Below are 14,573 nucleotides of genomic sequence, written 5' to 3' on the forward strand. Positions count from 1 at the left end.
TCCTTTCCAAAAACGCAGAGGCACAAAAATGCATTAATGTGAACATGTTCCATAGGAACCCATGTTAAAAAAAAAAAAAAAAAAAAATTCCCTGCATTTCTGCAAAATGCATCAAAAGCATTAGTGTGAATCAAGCCTAAGTTCTTTTGGGCTAAGCCTGGTGCAAGAAGGGTCAGTTGCTCCAACACTAGGAATACACCTTAACCGAAGGCGTGCTCTCAGTACCAGGACTGTGGTCATGTGAAAGTTTACATCGCCTCGCTCAGCCATCGATCTGCTATAGGTAGTGCTTCATCATCCTGACTGGACTTCATATGATGTCCTTCACATAGCGTGGCGATCGGTAGTGAGCTGTGTCCTTCCACGAGGCGCATCACCAATCGGGGTAAAGAGCCAATGATTTTGGCTTTTTACCATGTGATCAGCTGTGTCCAATCACAGTTGATCACGTAAACAAAAAACGTTTATTCACATTTCCTTTCCTCAGCGCTGAGGAAAGGAAAGCCGATCACTGGCTTTCCAGTTACAGGGGACATTTTACACTGCTAATCGGGGCACTGATCATCAGTGCAGCATCATCGGCATTTTTTTGTTCAAATTTTTGGGAGTACATATGTTTTTAAAGGTGTTCAATTTTTGCCTGGAACTCTGCTTTAACTCTTAACTCCCCCCCCAACCCCCTTCCCACCTTAATTTAGGCAGCCACACTAGCCTAGCTTGCAGTAACACAGCAGGTAACCTGCTTACAAGCAGCACAAGCCATATAAACAGTATGGAAAAGTTTTGCTGTACCCCTCTGCAACAAATAAGTGTTCCAGCGTGCATTCTGCTTCCTGAATGTAGGTGTATGCATAGCTCCTGAAAGGGGTGCCCCAGAGAGGTAGTTGTCTGTTGCCTGGTTTGCAGACTTTATCTATCTGAATTAAGGTGGGCCCAGTCTGTACGGTGGTGCACTTGGTTACTGTCCCTTTAAATCTGCATTCAGTGGTTGACTTTGGGGTTATGAAACAAATGGTCAGTCTCATGTGGTGCTGAACTGGTACTAGTGGTGTAGTAAGCACAGCTGCAACTGCTCGCCACTTGTGGAACCTTGTCCTGGATCTACATCTGTCGCTGGAACCGATACTCAGTGGCTCTGTCCTTGCAATCAGATCCTCAAAGCAGTCTCAGTGCCCCTAGAGTTGTGGTGTGGAATTCTGGCAGGTATGGGAGAGACTGCCAGTGTTGCTGCTTTTTACAGGTAAACTTTTTGCTTTCAGCTCACATAAATGGCAATGTTATTAAAAGCACTCCAACCTTTCTCATATCCTGACATCCACTAGCCAAAAAAGCGACCAGATCAACTGACATAGCGGCGGAGTTCCGATCATTCTATGAAGGCCTCTACAATTTGGACAGGCCACATTCGGATGCTCCCGACTCCACTGGTGGGTTCACCCCACGGTCATATGTAGCCACGTCCGGCATGCCCTCACTCCCGGCAGTGGTCCAGGAGGAACTGGAGGAACCCATAACGACTGCGGAGTTGGGGGCAGCGCTGGCAAGCTCGAAACCAAAGAAGGCCCCCGGCCCCGACGGTTTCACCCCAACTTATTATAAAACCTTTTTTGAGACGCTTTCCCAACCCTTGGTCTCGGCCCTCAACTCGATTATGGAGGGTAACTCCTTCCCGATAGACACTTTGCGAGCCTACATATCCCTCATCCCTAAGGAGGGGAAGGATCCACTGCGGTGTGGGAGGTACCGCCCGATAGCCCTCCTGAACACCGACCTTAAATTGTTTGCCAAGATACTGGCCAATAGGCTGCTCCCCCATATACCAGGTCTGATTCATAGGGACCAAGCGGGTTTCGTCCCACACCGGGAACCCCAGGATAACACCATTCGGGTGGTGAACCTAATCCACGCGGCCAAGTCCTCTGGACGACCCCTTCTCCTGCTGTCCACCGACGCGGAGAAGGCTTTTGACCGCATGGATTGGTCCTTTATACAGGCCACCCTGGAACACATCGGTCTCCGCCCCTCGATGCTTGGTTGGATCCTTTCCCTCTACTCCCATCCCACGGCTGCGGTCAAAGTGAATGAAACGAGGTCCAGTTTCTTCAACATCCGTAACGGCACACGTCAGGGTTGCCCCCTGTCTCCGCTGATTTTCATACTCTCTCTGAAACCCCTCCTGAGCAGAATACGGGAAAATCCAGGTATTACAGGGTTTCACAAATCCTCTGGGTCCCACAAGGTGGCCGCCTTTGCGGATGATTTGATTTTTTTCCTAACAGACCCTCTAAATTCACTCCCCAACCTCCTTCAGTCCCTGCAGCAATACGGAGCCCTTTCTTTGTTCTCAATCAATCTGACCAAATCATCCCTCCTGAACATTACAGTGGACAAGGACATTGTCGGCCGCTTGCGCTCGGCCTACCAGTTACGCTGGGCGGTTAACACTATTCCTTACTTGGGTGTCGACATTAGCGCAGACCCTTCTGACTTATACCAGGCTTTGCCCCACTCCTTCTCCGTCTCAAAACCGATCTCCACCAATGGCACTCACTTACTTTAACTTGGTTCGGCCGCTGCAATGCCATTAAGATGACCGCATTGCCTAGGATACTATATCTGCTACAAGCCCTCCCCATCCGTCTCCCCCCGTCTTTCTTTAAGCGAGTCGACTCGCTGTTCCGCGACTTCATTTGGTCGCATCAAAAACCACGTATCAGACTGCAAATCCTCCATATGGCTAAGCATAGGGGAGGAGTCGGTCTCCCAGACATTAACCCGTACTACAGGGCAGCCCTCCTTACTAGAGTGGTCGACTGGTATTGCCACGCGGGGGCCAAACAGTGGGTGGCGATGGAAATGGAGGACTATGAGGGAATGGCCAGGAGCTGGCCGTGGATCGCTACCTCGCTGCCGAAGGGCCTCAATGACCATCCTACGCTAGGCAGTACCATACAGGTAGTCAGGGATGCCTTCCGGCACTCCTCAGTTTCCCCGATGCCTTCCCCCATGGTGCCAATTTTGGGTAATCCAGACTTTCCACCTGGCCGGCTGAACCCCATTCTTGGGCGCTTGGCAGCAGCAGGGCGGTTTCATCTCCACGACTTTCTGGGCCCGGACGGCCAACTTGCAATAGAAGCGAGGGTGTCCGCTTTAGACCCCCCGTTGGACTTCTGGAGTGGTCTCCAACTACGTAACTTCCTGCGCCGGTGTGCGAGGACGCCCGGCATATCGCGTCCACTCACGGAGCTGGAACGCATTTGCCACCGCAGAGAACCGATCCGCCACTGTCTATCTCTGCTCTACTCCTCCCTGATCTCACCAGCAGAAGGGTTCATCACCCCCTTCCTTTCTAAATGGGAGGCGGACCTAGGAGTCCAATTTAGTGACTCACAGAGGGAGAAGATCCTTCACTTTGCCCAGAAGTCCTCTATTGCCACCAGGGTCCAGGAATCCTGCTATAAAATCTTGACCCGATAGTATAGAGTGCCCACCTCTCTGCATTGTTTCTTCCCACGGGTCCCCAGTCTCTGTTGGCGTTGTAATGTGGAGGAGGGAACGATGCTGCACATTTTCTGGGACTGCCCCAAAATCAAACCCTACTGGACGGAGGTGGCACGCACGATCGAGCACCTGACTGGTGTTACCCTGGAGGGAGACCCCGCGGCCTGTCTACTGCACCTCTCTAAGCGACCCATTAAGAAATATAAAGCCTCCCTTACCATCCATCTTTTGAATGCCGCCAAGGCATGCATCCCCTTGTGCTGGAGATCGGAGATTCCACCAACTAAATCCCTGTGGTTTGCCAAGGTGAATGACATAAGAAACATGGAAGATCTTACTGCCACCCTGCACGGAGGGGAGGAGGCCTTCTGGGAGACATGGCGACCATGGCAACAATACATCTACACGGAAGCTTACCTCCGCAAGGTTGCTTTGCCTGATTAGTCCCTGTAGCGTGAATCGCTCTCTGATCGGGAGGCGCCACCACTCCCCTTCTCTGTTCTCCCTCTCATCCCCCCCATCCTGCCTTTCCACTCCCTTTGTCCTTCACCTAATCCGCTCCCAGCCTTGGGCCGGTCTACTCAGATAATTTGAATATCCTACTTTCTATAACCCATCAGTTGTGCCACGTGGCTGGACTTAGCTGGTTGGGAGACAACCCTCCCTGGCAGGTGTAAATGAGTCTCTTACAGTATGGTCCTGGTGACTTCACTGGCAACAGGAGGTTACCAGGGTAACAGTCGGATAGTCCCCCCCAGAGTGGTGCACGGTTAGCCATGATACACAGCCGTAACCGCCTATGTTTTTTACTGAGTGCACAACTGGGGGATTTGATATTTGATAATGCTGTTATTGCATCAAACTGTATTCATTTCCCGTCTCTGTTTTTATTTTAATCATTGTCATCTTCTCTGACTGTAAAATTGCCTCATCTTGAAAAGTAAATAAAGGAATAAAAAAAAAAAAAAAAGCACTCCAACCCCCCCCCCCCCCCCCCCCACACACACACACACACACACACACAACTTTTCCACATGCTCCCCCACTGCCTTGTCCACCTGCTGTGACAACTGGCCCTAAAGACTAACTCCAGTCTTTTAAATTATGTTACAGTTATATTTGGAATGTAACATTGTGCCATGTCAATCCTCCAACCCTTGACCCAATCCAGGGTCTGTTCTTCCCAGTGGTGGCTGTCAGATTTGAATTTTGTGCAGCTGTGTGTGGCTTTGCCTCCAAAGCGGCATAATTCATTCACAAAGGCCAGGGAATGAATAAACTACACACCCTACCTTCCACAGCAGCTGATGAACTTCTCAATGAAACACAAGTGCGGTGATCACTGCTCTGGTAGTCTATCGACATTTCTGGCGGTTCTCTAAGGGCTGGTTCACATGTGTGACAGCCCTTGCCGCCCCTCTGAAAAGTGATCCATGGTGGAATATGTTGTCTCCTGAAAGTATTGGCTATAACCTTGGTATTGTTTTTAGCAGCCAGCAGCTGGCTTTCTCATGAAAGCGTTCTGAGCAGCTCATGAGCCACTATAACGCTTTCCGAAGAGGCGGGGGGATGCCCCCTCGCTGATGTTTCTAGGGCTTACTGTTTTCAATGGTTCGCCCGTCAAATGATCCAATGGTACCGCTGACTGACCACACATGCAATCAAAGGGTAGATCTGCTTTTATCCCCTCTATGGCCTTGGGAGGACCGAAGTGACATCACAACATCAATTCCGGTCCAGGCTGGAAGTAAACAAGTGTTTTTTTTTTGTTTAGTTTTTTATTAACCACTTAAGGGGTGACCCTTAAGCGCAAAATCACATACCTGCAGGTGATTTCTTCCATTGGCTCTGGGGCCGCACCACCGGAGCTGCGCTCCCACTGTGATTGGATACAGCGGGAGTCAATCAGCGGGCCGGCGGCCATCGCAATCATTTGCTGGAGAGACGAAACGTTGTTCTGTATATGTAAACAAGGCAGATTGTTGTTCTGTCAGGCAGGAATAGAGAGATCTGTGATTCCTGCTACTCGGGAACACAGATGTCTCTGCCTCCAGTCAGTCCATCCCCCACACAGTAAGCCCACCCAGGGAACACAGTTAACCCTTTGATTGTCCCTGATGTTAACCCCTTCCCTGCCAGTGTCATGTATACAGTGACAGTGCATTTATTTTAGCACTGATTACTGTATTGGTGTCACTGCTCTCCAAAAAGTGTCAGATTTGTCCACCCCAATGTCGCAGTCCTACTAAAAATCACTGATCGCCACCATCACTAGTAAAAACAAAAATAAAAAGTCCATAATCTATCCCATAATTTGTAGACGCTGTAACTTTTGTGCAAACCAATTTGTATAGTTATTGGGATTTTTTGCAGCAGAATACAAATTGGATAAACTAATAAAGAAATTGGATTTTTTACATTTTCTTATTGGATGTGTTTTATAGCAGAAAGTTAAAAATATTGTCAGCCTTTTTTTGTTTATAGTGCAAAAAAAGGTGATCAAAGACCACCAAAAGAAAGCTCTGTTTGTGGGGGAAAAGAGGACATCAATTTTGTTTGGGTACAGCATCACACGACTGCGCAATTGTCAGTTAATGTGACGCAGTGCCGTATCACAAAAAATAGCCTGGCCATTAAAGGAGAAGTCCAGCCTGGGCTCGTTTGGCTAGATTTCTCCTATGGGTCACAGGAGTGCAATTTGCTTTGCACTCCTGTGACCTGTTTTCAGCAGAGTGGTCTGAAGTCCGCTCTCTGCCATTGTCACAGAAATCAGTCCAGGCACCACGTCATCCCAACAAAGTCTGGATCTGCCAGGTGCCTGCACTGATACCTGTCTCAGCCTCTCAGCAAGTTTCTTAGAGCCTGAGACGGCCGCTCCCCGCCCCTCCACAGCTCAGCGATCCAGTGAGTGCGGGGATGCAGAGAGCTGAGAGAACCGAGCTATCGGCGATGTTCGATCGCTCGGTTTTCAGTGAAGAGGCGCTGGGGGGGGACAGATTTACCAGCGGACCAATGCTGCATCCACCTAGGTAAGTATGAAACTGAAATAAATAAAAAAACAAAAAAAAATACTTCTCTTTCAAGGGAGTACATCCTTCCAGGGCTGAAGTGGTTAAAGCAAAAGATCAAAACAAAAAAAGTTTTTTTGATCTTTTGCTTTTAAAGGCAAAGCTGATTTTTGAGGTCTTTTTGACTCCAGATCTCTCGACAAACAGGACTTGTCATCCTTATTTCTATTACAAGGGATGTTTACATTCCTTGTAATAGTTATAAAAGTGCTAAAAAAAAATATTACATTAATTTAAAGGGACAGTGTAAAAAAAAAAATTGAAAGCCTCCCCATCCCGCTGTGCTTGCATGCAGAAACAAACGCATACATTAATCGCATATGTATATGTAAACAGTATTTGCACCACACGTGAGGTATCCCGGTGAGCGTTTGAGTGAGAGAAATAATTCTAGCACTCCTCTGTAACTCTAAACGGGTAACCTATAAAGGCGTTTAAAGCTACGCCTATAGAGATTTTTAAGTACCGTATTTTGTCACTACTCCACAAAAGTGCGCAATTTTAAATACCGTGGGACATAAAAAATTGCAACGATCCCCATTTTATTCCCTAGGGTCTCTGTTAAAAGAAAAATGTATAAGTAATTTTCGAGCAAAAAATACTGATTCAAACTCGTAAACAAAAAGTGCCAGAAAATCCTGGTCTTCGAGTGGTTATTGTGTTCATTCTTTTAGTGCACATTGCCACAATATAGGACATTCCAATAGTAGATAAAGCAGATCGTCTGCCAATAACCTATTAGGTTCTTTCCATAAGCTTCCCCTAGCTCTCGGAGCTGAAGGCAGCCATACCCCCACTAAGCACCAATGTAGGTCTATGTTGCCCCTTATTACACAACAACGCTTCTCTATTATTATTATTCTCTATTGTCCCTGTGCTTGTATCAACTGCAGACCCTTGTGCCGCGAGAGTAAAATCATGTGACCTTCCACCAATCGCGGCTCCCTAATGTTCAGAGCGCACGGAAAGTCCCAAAGGCGGAAGCGTTCTTCACCAATCAGAGCTGGCGCTTTCCAAAATGTCAACCAATGAGCGTTTTTCTTGTGGGAAGGCCCACGCGACGAAGGCTTAGGTTTTAGTCTACGTCAGCCGTGGGCCAATCACCGATTGGTTTCGCTTGTGAGCCGGTTGCTGGTGCTGCTTGTACGGCTAGCAACATGGTGCTGTCTGAGATGGCTGTGGAGAGGCAGATATTCTACGCCGTGCTGCTCTTCTCATGGGTGGTTTACGTGTGGGAGGCCTATCTGGCCAGCAGGCAGGTGAGTGAGTGAATGCGGCTGTCTGGTGAGGGGGAGCCTGGGATGTGTCATGCTTTGTCACTCGGGGAGGCCTCAGTGATGAGGAGCAGCACAATGGCTGCATTACCTTATTGCTCACTGGAGCTGCTGTACTCTGACTGGGATTATAGCAGGAGAGACCGACTAAAGGCAACACGCACAGTACAATATAAGGTCCTCCATTGAAATCTGAGCCCCCTCCCTGTACAAATGGCTGCAGATTAATAGAGGAGATACAGATCTGTGAGGGGGAAGGGAGGGACACAAACCTAGACTGTCTTCTGAGATCTGGGGGGCCTCATTGCTCCCTAGAAATCTCACTGGGAGGATGGCATCATCACATCCTACAATGCAGAAGATGGGGAGGCAAGTATATAATCCTAAAGTGCAATTCACCACTTGCCTACTGGGCACTATTACCCACTTCCTGCCCAGGCCAATTTTCAGCGCTGTGGTACTTTGAATGGCAATTGTGTAGTCAAGCAACGCTGTACATGTATGAAAATGTTTTAACTACACGCTTGGGCTTTTTATTTTTTGGTGGCATTTAATCACCATTGGGTTTTTATTTTTTGCTAAATCAACAAACAAAAGATGACATTTTGAAGAATTTTTTTTCTTTGTTTCTGTTAAATTTTGCAAACCGGTAACTTTTTTTTTTTTTTTTTGGTGGCGCTGATGAGGGGAGGCACTGACTGGTGGCACTGTTGGGGCTGCACCGATAGTCACGATGCAGATGTCCCCTTTCACACTAGACAGTTATAGACCCTCTCCTCACATTGTGAAGAATGGAATGCCAATAACCGGCAAGAGTGTTTACATTGTGATCAGCTGTGATTGGAGCACAGCTAAATCATGTGGTAAAGAGCCGCTGTGGTTGGCTCTTTACCTGCCCAATCTGTGATCAGCTGTGTATCCAACAGATGCAGCGATTTACAAAGTTTGCGGGGGTGCGCTCTGCCATAGGTGCGGTTCTGGGAGGACGTCAATAGATGCCCTCCCAGAACTGGGCGACCGCCCTGTAGCTGTTAGTTGGCTATAGCAGGGTCAGGAAGTGATCAAACTCCTCCAATTTTGAACTTGTACCTACAGGTAAAGGCCCGTACACACGATATGAAAATTGAAAGTGACATTTTGTCCAACAAACGATCTGCCAATTTTTGGATTGCTGATCTGGTGCTCTTGACAGCCTGGTTTTTCGTCTGACAAAAGCTGTGTGTGTGTGTGTGTGTGTGTGTGTGTATGTGTGTGTGTGTGTGTGTGTGTGTGTGTGTGTGTGTGTGTATATATATATATATATATATATATCACACCCCCACCCTCTATCCAATTTTCGTTTAATACAACTTTTTCATATGAAAACCATAAGAATAAGACTATGCGTGCTCAAACGAAAGAATACATACAAAACTAGTGAAGGTCACTTCTGAAGTTGTATTCTGTCATACGTGAATCTTTGTATGGTGAGTAACCATTTCACTTCCTACAAGAGGCTATCATGCAATAAAAAAAACACACAAACGGTCGTCCAACAATCTGATCGTGTGTACAAGGCTTTAGCCTATAATAAGGCTTACCTGTAGGTACAGTGAATATCTCCTACACTTCTACTGTTTAGGAGATATTCACACTGCATTCAGCTGGTGACGTCACTGGCGTATGTGCTCTGAAGGGACAGCATATTATATGTTACGAACGTGCAGGTAGGAATACTTTAATGTAGAAGACACCTAGGGGACACTTGTCAAGGAAATTTAAGACAGTCACAAATCAGGCTGCATCTTCAGGAAAGTCTCTGCAACAGGTTTATAGGGCTGTGCATCTATTCCCGAGTACCCAATTGCAAAGTTTAAGGAGACTTTCTCTTTAAACGGAAGCATCATTGAAGAAGAGCTCTGGTTTAAGGCAGCCAAAAGCAGAAGTTATGACTGACTATAATGTTGTAATCTGTTTTTTGATGTCTCACTGCTCCTGTTTAGCATTGCTCTGCTTTGTATCGGGATTGATGAATGTTCCCCACAATGTCTCTTCTGTATTAAAATCCTGCCAGTTCACAAATCCTTATTTATTTAAGCCCTGGTTTACGCTGGAGCGTTTTTAAATTTGATTTGACTTATTAAATCGGCGGCAATTGCCATCAATGGCACCGTCCTAATCGGTGCGATGTTGCATCTGCGGCACTGCACTAATTTCAAAAAGTTGTTTCTGAACTACTTTTTGTGATTTCAGGCTGCAATTTACATTGACGTATGTGCAGAAACCTGCACAGATGTCTCTGAAATCACAGCCGGAATTGGGACTGTGACGGACCCCTGTACTCAGGATGAGTCTGTCCACTGTATTGCTCCTCTGTCCGGTACCACACAATCCAAGACCCTTTAGCTTTCTCATTCATTAGTTGTAGATCAGTGTAGGGTAAAACGTCAGACAGTTTATTAGAACAAGAATACACATCTTATATACAGTTAAAGAGGAGGTTCCTACCTCCTGCTCATATTGTAACTAGAAACATAAATTAACATGAGCTAATTAATCCCTTTTTTAAAGCAGCCAATGTGACTCCCTAACTACAATACACATTATCTTACATCTCAACACATAACTCCTTCACACAATTGCAGGGTTAATTAGCACAAAGAAGGGAAGAGACATGGACCTGAATCCAAAGTAACACCACCTCAGGGGTCCCCAGGCATACAGCTCTCAAAGGGCACAGTTCCCTTAAATGCCAGGGCACATAATCGCAAGGCAAGAGGCTAGGTCTGTCACACGGACTGACATGCGGGAGTGAAATTGTGCGAGTTCAGCTGATTCCTGCAGCTCAAGTCTGAACCTGGGCTAAGTTCCACTTAGACTGACAATTCTAGTCAAGAAATGTTGTTTCTTGAGTAAAGTCAGAAAGTCCCCTCTCTTTGGCTATAAATGTATCTAAAGCAAAAAAATAATAATTTGGACCCATTTTGTATAGTGTAGGGTAGGGATGCAACGGATCAAAAAACTCACGGTTCGGATCGTTCCTCGGATCAGAGTCACGGATTGTATAATTTTTCGGATTCGCAAATCAAAAAAATAAACTCTCCACTGTAATAGCCACGTCTGTTTATTCAGACAGCCGCCAGGTGTACCAAGATGGCCACCACTCCGGAGCTAGGCCGAAGCCGGAGCCTTTCCTAAGGTCAAGTCAGCAGAGCGCTCCGCAGCTCTCGTGGTGTGCCGATCCGAACAGGTTGACCCGTACAGATCACGGATTGGTGACGATCTGTTGCACCACTAGTGTAGGGAATGTTTAATCACTTGGGATCCGCGCTATAGCCGAATGACAGCCACAGCGTGGACCTGAATTTCTCGGGCTTTCACATTGGAGTGTGAGGAGAGGCGCTTTACAGGCGATATTTTTAGAGTTGAAGCACCTCAATGTGAAGGTAGCCGTAATGTTCACGTATCTTTTGACAGAAGTCCCACGATGCATGAAGTAGTGGGTAGTTTTTGTTTTGAGACTGTTTGCTGTTTTCCACTGAACTTTCTTGCATGGGTTGATTTGATTTAAATCACTAAAAAAGGCCTGATTTAAATCAACTCAATTTTAAACCGTAATTTTTAAAGAGCAACTGTCATCTCTGTCCTGCAATGGCTCCTCTTCTGACCAGCTGTTGACTCGCCGACTGTCCCCTTCACTTTAATGGGACAGCTGGTGATGCGGCAGTGACCATAACAAGATTAAGGATGTGGTGGCAGCAGGTGAGTGGATGCCCGCTAACAGGCGCTGCCATGATGGCTCTGAAATAACAGGTGCTCTTTAAATGTAAGGACTTATTATTCTTGCTGGTAGTTAGAATCTTTAATATTTGCAAACAAAATGAAGGTTTTCTATTTTGAATAATAAGCTGTAAGGTTAATAAAACAGCAATATCAGAACGGATTCAATCATACTGTTTGCAGTGTACATAGATTTTAAAAAAGGGATAAAGGCATATTCCTAAACTTTTATTTTTTATTTCATGGTTACTGTAAAATTATGTGAATGCATTAATGCAGTGGATGCTATCTCAGTTTGCAGAGCTTGGATTTATTGAAGGGGTTTACCAAAAATGTAAATATTGCAGAATATACAGCCTCATTCTACACAACTAAGCTCCATTTCATGCTGAAAACTAAATTATTAATGTATAATAGAAACTTTTTTTTTTTTTACAGATTTGTTGCAAATAGATTGTAATCCCACCATAGGTAGCAGAAGCTTTTACATTTGAAACCAGTTATAAATCTCCTTTAATTTAACTTTTTATTTTTTTTCGCATTTTATTTTATAACTCTGCATACTTTGAAAGTATTTGCTGTGGATGCATAATAAGACATGGTTCAAGTGCACATTTTTATTGTCTTGGCTATGGGGGCTCCTACTGACAGTGGAAATCCCTGTGTTTTTGATCTGTCTTTGGTGCTGTATTACTGTAAATAGTGTTGGCTGGGTAATTGCTGCTTTCAACTTTTTTTACTAAAGTATTTTTTCTATTGCAGAGAAAGGTATATCGGACTACAACACACGTGCCTTCTGAACTTGGTAATATTATGGATTCAGAAACATTTGAGAAATCTCGCCTTTATCAGCTTGATAAAAGTACCTTCAGTTTTTGGTCTGGATTATACTCTGAAATAGAAGGCACAGTAAGTTTCTAGTGGTTGTATGTGTGTTTAAAATTTCTGTGTGTGCGTGTATAACACGTTCTTGTATTACATGCCACCAAAAGAGAGCTTGACCGAGTAATTGTCAAACTATCACAGCAATGAAAACTGAAATTGCTTGATGCTAGTATTGATATGGATAAATAAGCTGCTGGCAGGTTTTCAACAAGTTCTACTGAAGCCTGCTAAAAGCTTGTTTAACCACTTGCTGACTAGCGATGAACCTATATGTTGCTGGACAGTTCTACCGGAATGATGGCTGTAGCTGCAAGCATCAGTGTGTGTGGGTGTTGGGTTTTTCTTTTCTTTTCCCAGCGATCAGCTCTTGTAAAAGCTGCCTTCCGCTGGCCGGACAGCTGAACAGAGGCAGGATTGGCTCTGATCGGTTGTCTGCTATGGTCTTCCCCCCCCCCCCCCCCCAAAAAAAAGATTGGCATTTGAAAAGGTACCGTGCAAATACAATGTTACCATAAAAAAAGATAATAATTCTATTCTCTAGGATATATATATGTATGTATGTAACCAAAAGGACCTCCCAGGCTTTTTTTTGGCAAAAGATAAATTCACGTCTAAATAAATGCACATCCTTTGCAGGTAAAAAATGTGCTATTTTTTTTGAGAACCTGAAAAGCATTGCACCTATGGTTAGATTGGGGGTGAAATGCAGGGCCTTTGCAAACTGTGGAAGCTGCAGCAGTTGCATGTTGCACCCTAAATATGGGAGTAACATGTTACGAAAGGTAAACTTATCCTTTTAACATTCTGTGCCTATGAATAAAGCCAGCTCATTTGAAAATTCAGATCTTGGAGAAATGAATCCATGGTCTCATGCTTATGGGGGTGAAGAGATCAAAACATGATTAGTATTTGTTGCTACCTATAAGGGTTTTGAAGGGGCAGCATTCTTCGTGTCCAGCTGCAGCTAGAACCTGGTGTTTCAGCCTGTCTAATATGGATATGGCTTGGGATAAGAGACTGATTTCAAGTCCAACTACACTTGTTGCATTTTAAATGTCATTCATAGTGGTTTGTGTGTTTTATTTTTTTTTATTTTTTTGTTACTGTATTTGTATTGTACACTACTTCTGATATACAGTATTTATATCTGGTGATCTGGCCACTCTGAATTGGTGTTGTACCTTACACTTGTCTTTTGTGCAGCTCATTCTTGTTTTAGGAGGCATCCCTTTCCTGTGGCATGTGTCAGAACATGTACTGGTTCGTGGCGGCTTCACTCCAGAGTATGAGGTGGGTTTGAAATGTATTTTTATTCTCTTGTTTTAATTTTAAAGTCCCATTTTGTTTTAAATGCTGCCATTAGTGAAGGTTAAGGTTGCATTTTAGGTGTCGTCTTAGCTATAGTTTTCAGTAGTTTTAGAGGTTAAATGCAGCATATTACTGTGAGTGGTGGCAAAAAAGTATCTTATCCAACTGTTAAAGCGGAGGTCCACCCTAAAGTGGACCTTCCGCTCATTGGAATCCTCCCCCCCCCCCCTCCAGCGCCACAATTGGCACCTTTCAGGGGGGAGGGGGGTGCAGATACCTGTACAGTACAGGTATCTGCACCCACTTCCGGGATAGCTCTCTGCGGAAAGGGACGTAGATTACGCCCCTTTCCGAAAGTCCCCCGCTGCCTGCTGGGAAACACACAGATCCCAGAGGCAGCGGGTCCTTCCTCATTGCGCAGTGCGACTCGCGCATGCGCAGTAGGGAACCGGGAAATGAAGCCGAAAGGCTCCACTTCCTGATTCCCATACCCAAGATGGCGGCGGCAGCACCCGAGAGACGATCGAGAGATCGGCTTCGGGTGCCGACATCGCGGGCGCGCTGGACAGGTAAGTGTCACTATTTTAAAAGTCAGCAGCTGCAGTATTTGTAGCTGCTGGCTTTTAAAAAAAAAAAAAAAACCGCACACTCCCGGCGGACTCCCGCTTTAATATTTAAAAACATTATTGACCATATAAATGTGATTTTGAAGGTGTCTATTTCTGTGGTAGACTACCTCCAAAATGCTGCGAGTGCAAATGTTCCCCCTTGGGACCAG

At 45.5% G+C, this 14,573-nt stretch overlaps 1 protein-coding gene across 1 annotated transcript in view; it reads left to right on the plus strand.

The window, feature by feature from the left end:
- Positions 1–7,647: 7,647 nt before the first annotated feature.
- Positions 7,648–14,573, plus strand: part of ZMPSTE24 (zinc metallopeptidase STE24) — a 28,192-nt gene continuing 21,266 nt past the window's right edge. Inside the window, exons 1-3 of the mRNA XM_077481908.1 lie at positions 7,648–7,828; positions 12,365–12,511; positions 13,691–13,777. Of these exons, the coding sequence (XP_077338034.1) occupies positions 7,727–7,828; positions 12,365–12,511; positions 13,691–13,777 (336 nt within the window). The 5' untranslated portion in view covers positions 7,648–7,726. The remainder of the gene's footprint in view (positions 7,829–12,364; positions 12,512–13,690; positions 13,778–14,573) is intronic.

Source organism: Lithobates pipiens, unplaced genomic scaffold (genome assembly GCF_037356315.1).
Source record: "Lithobates pipiens isolate NorthernLeopardFrog02 unplaced genomic scaffold, aLitPip1_a1.2 Scaffold_16, whole genome shotgun sequence".
In the NCBI taxonomy this organism is placed as follows: domain Eukaryota; kingdom Metazoa; phylum Chordata; class Amphibia; order Anura; family Ranidae; genus Lithobates; species Lithobates pipiens.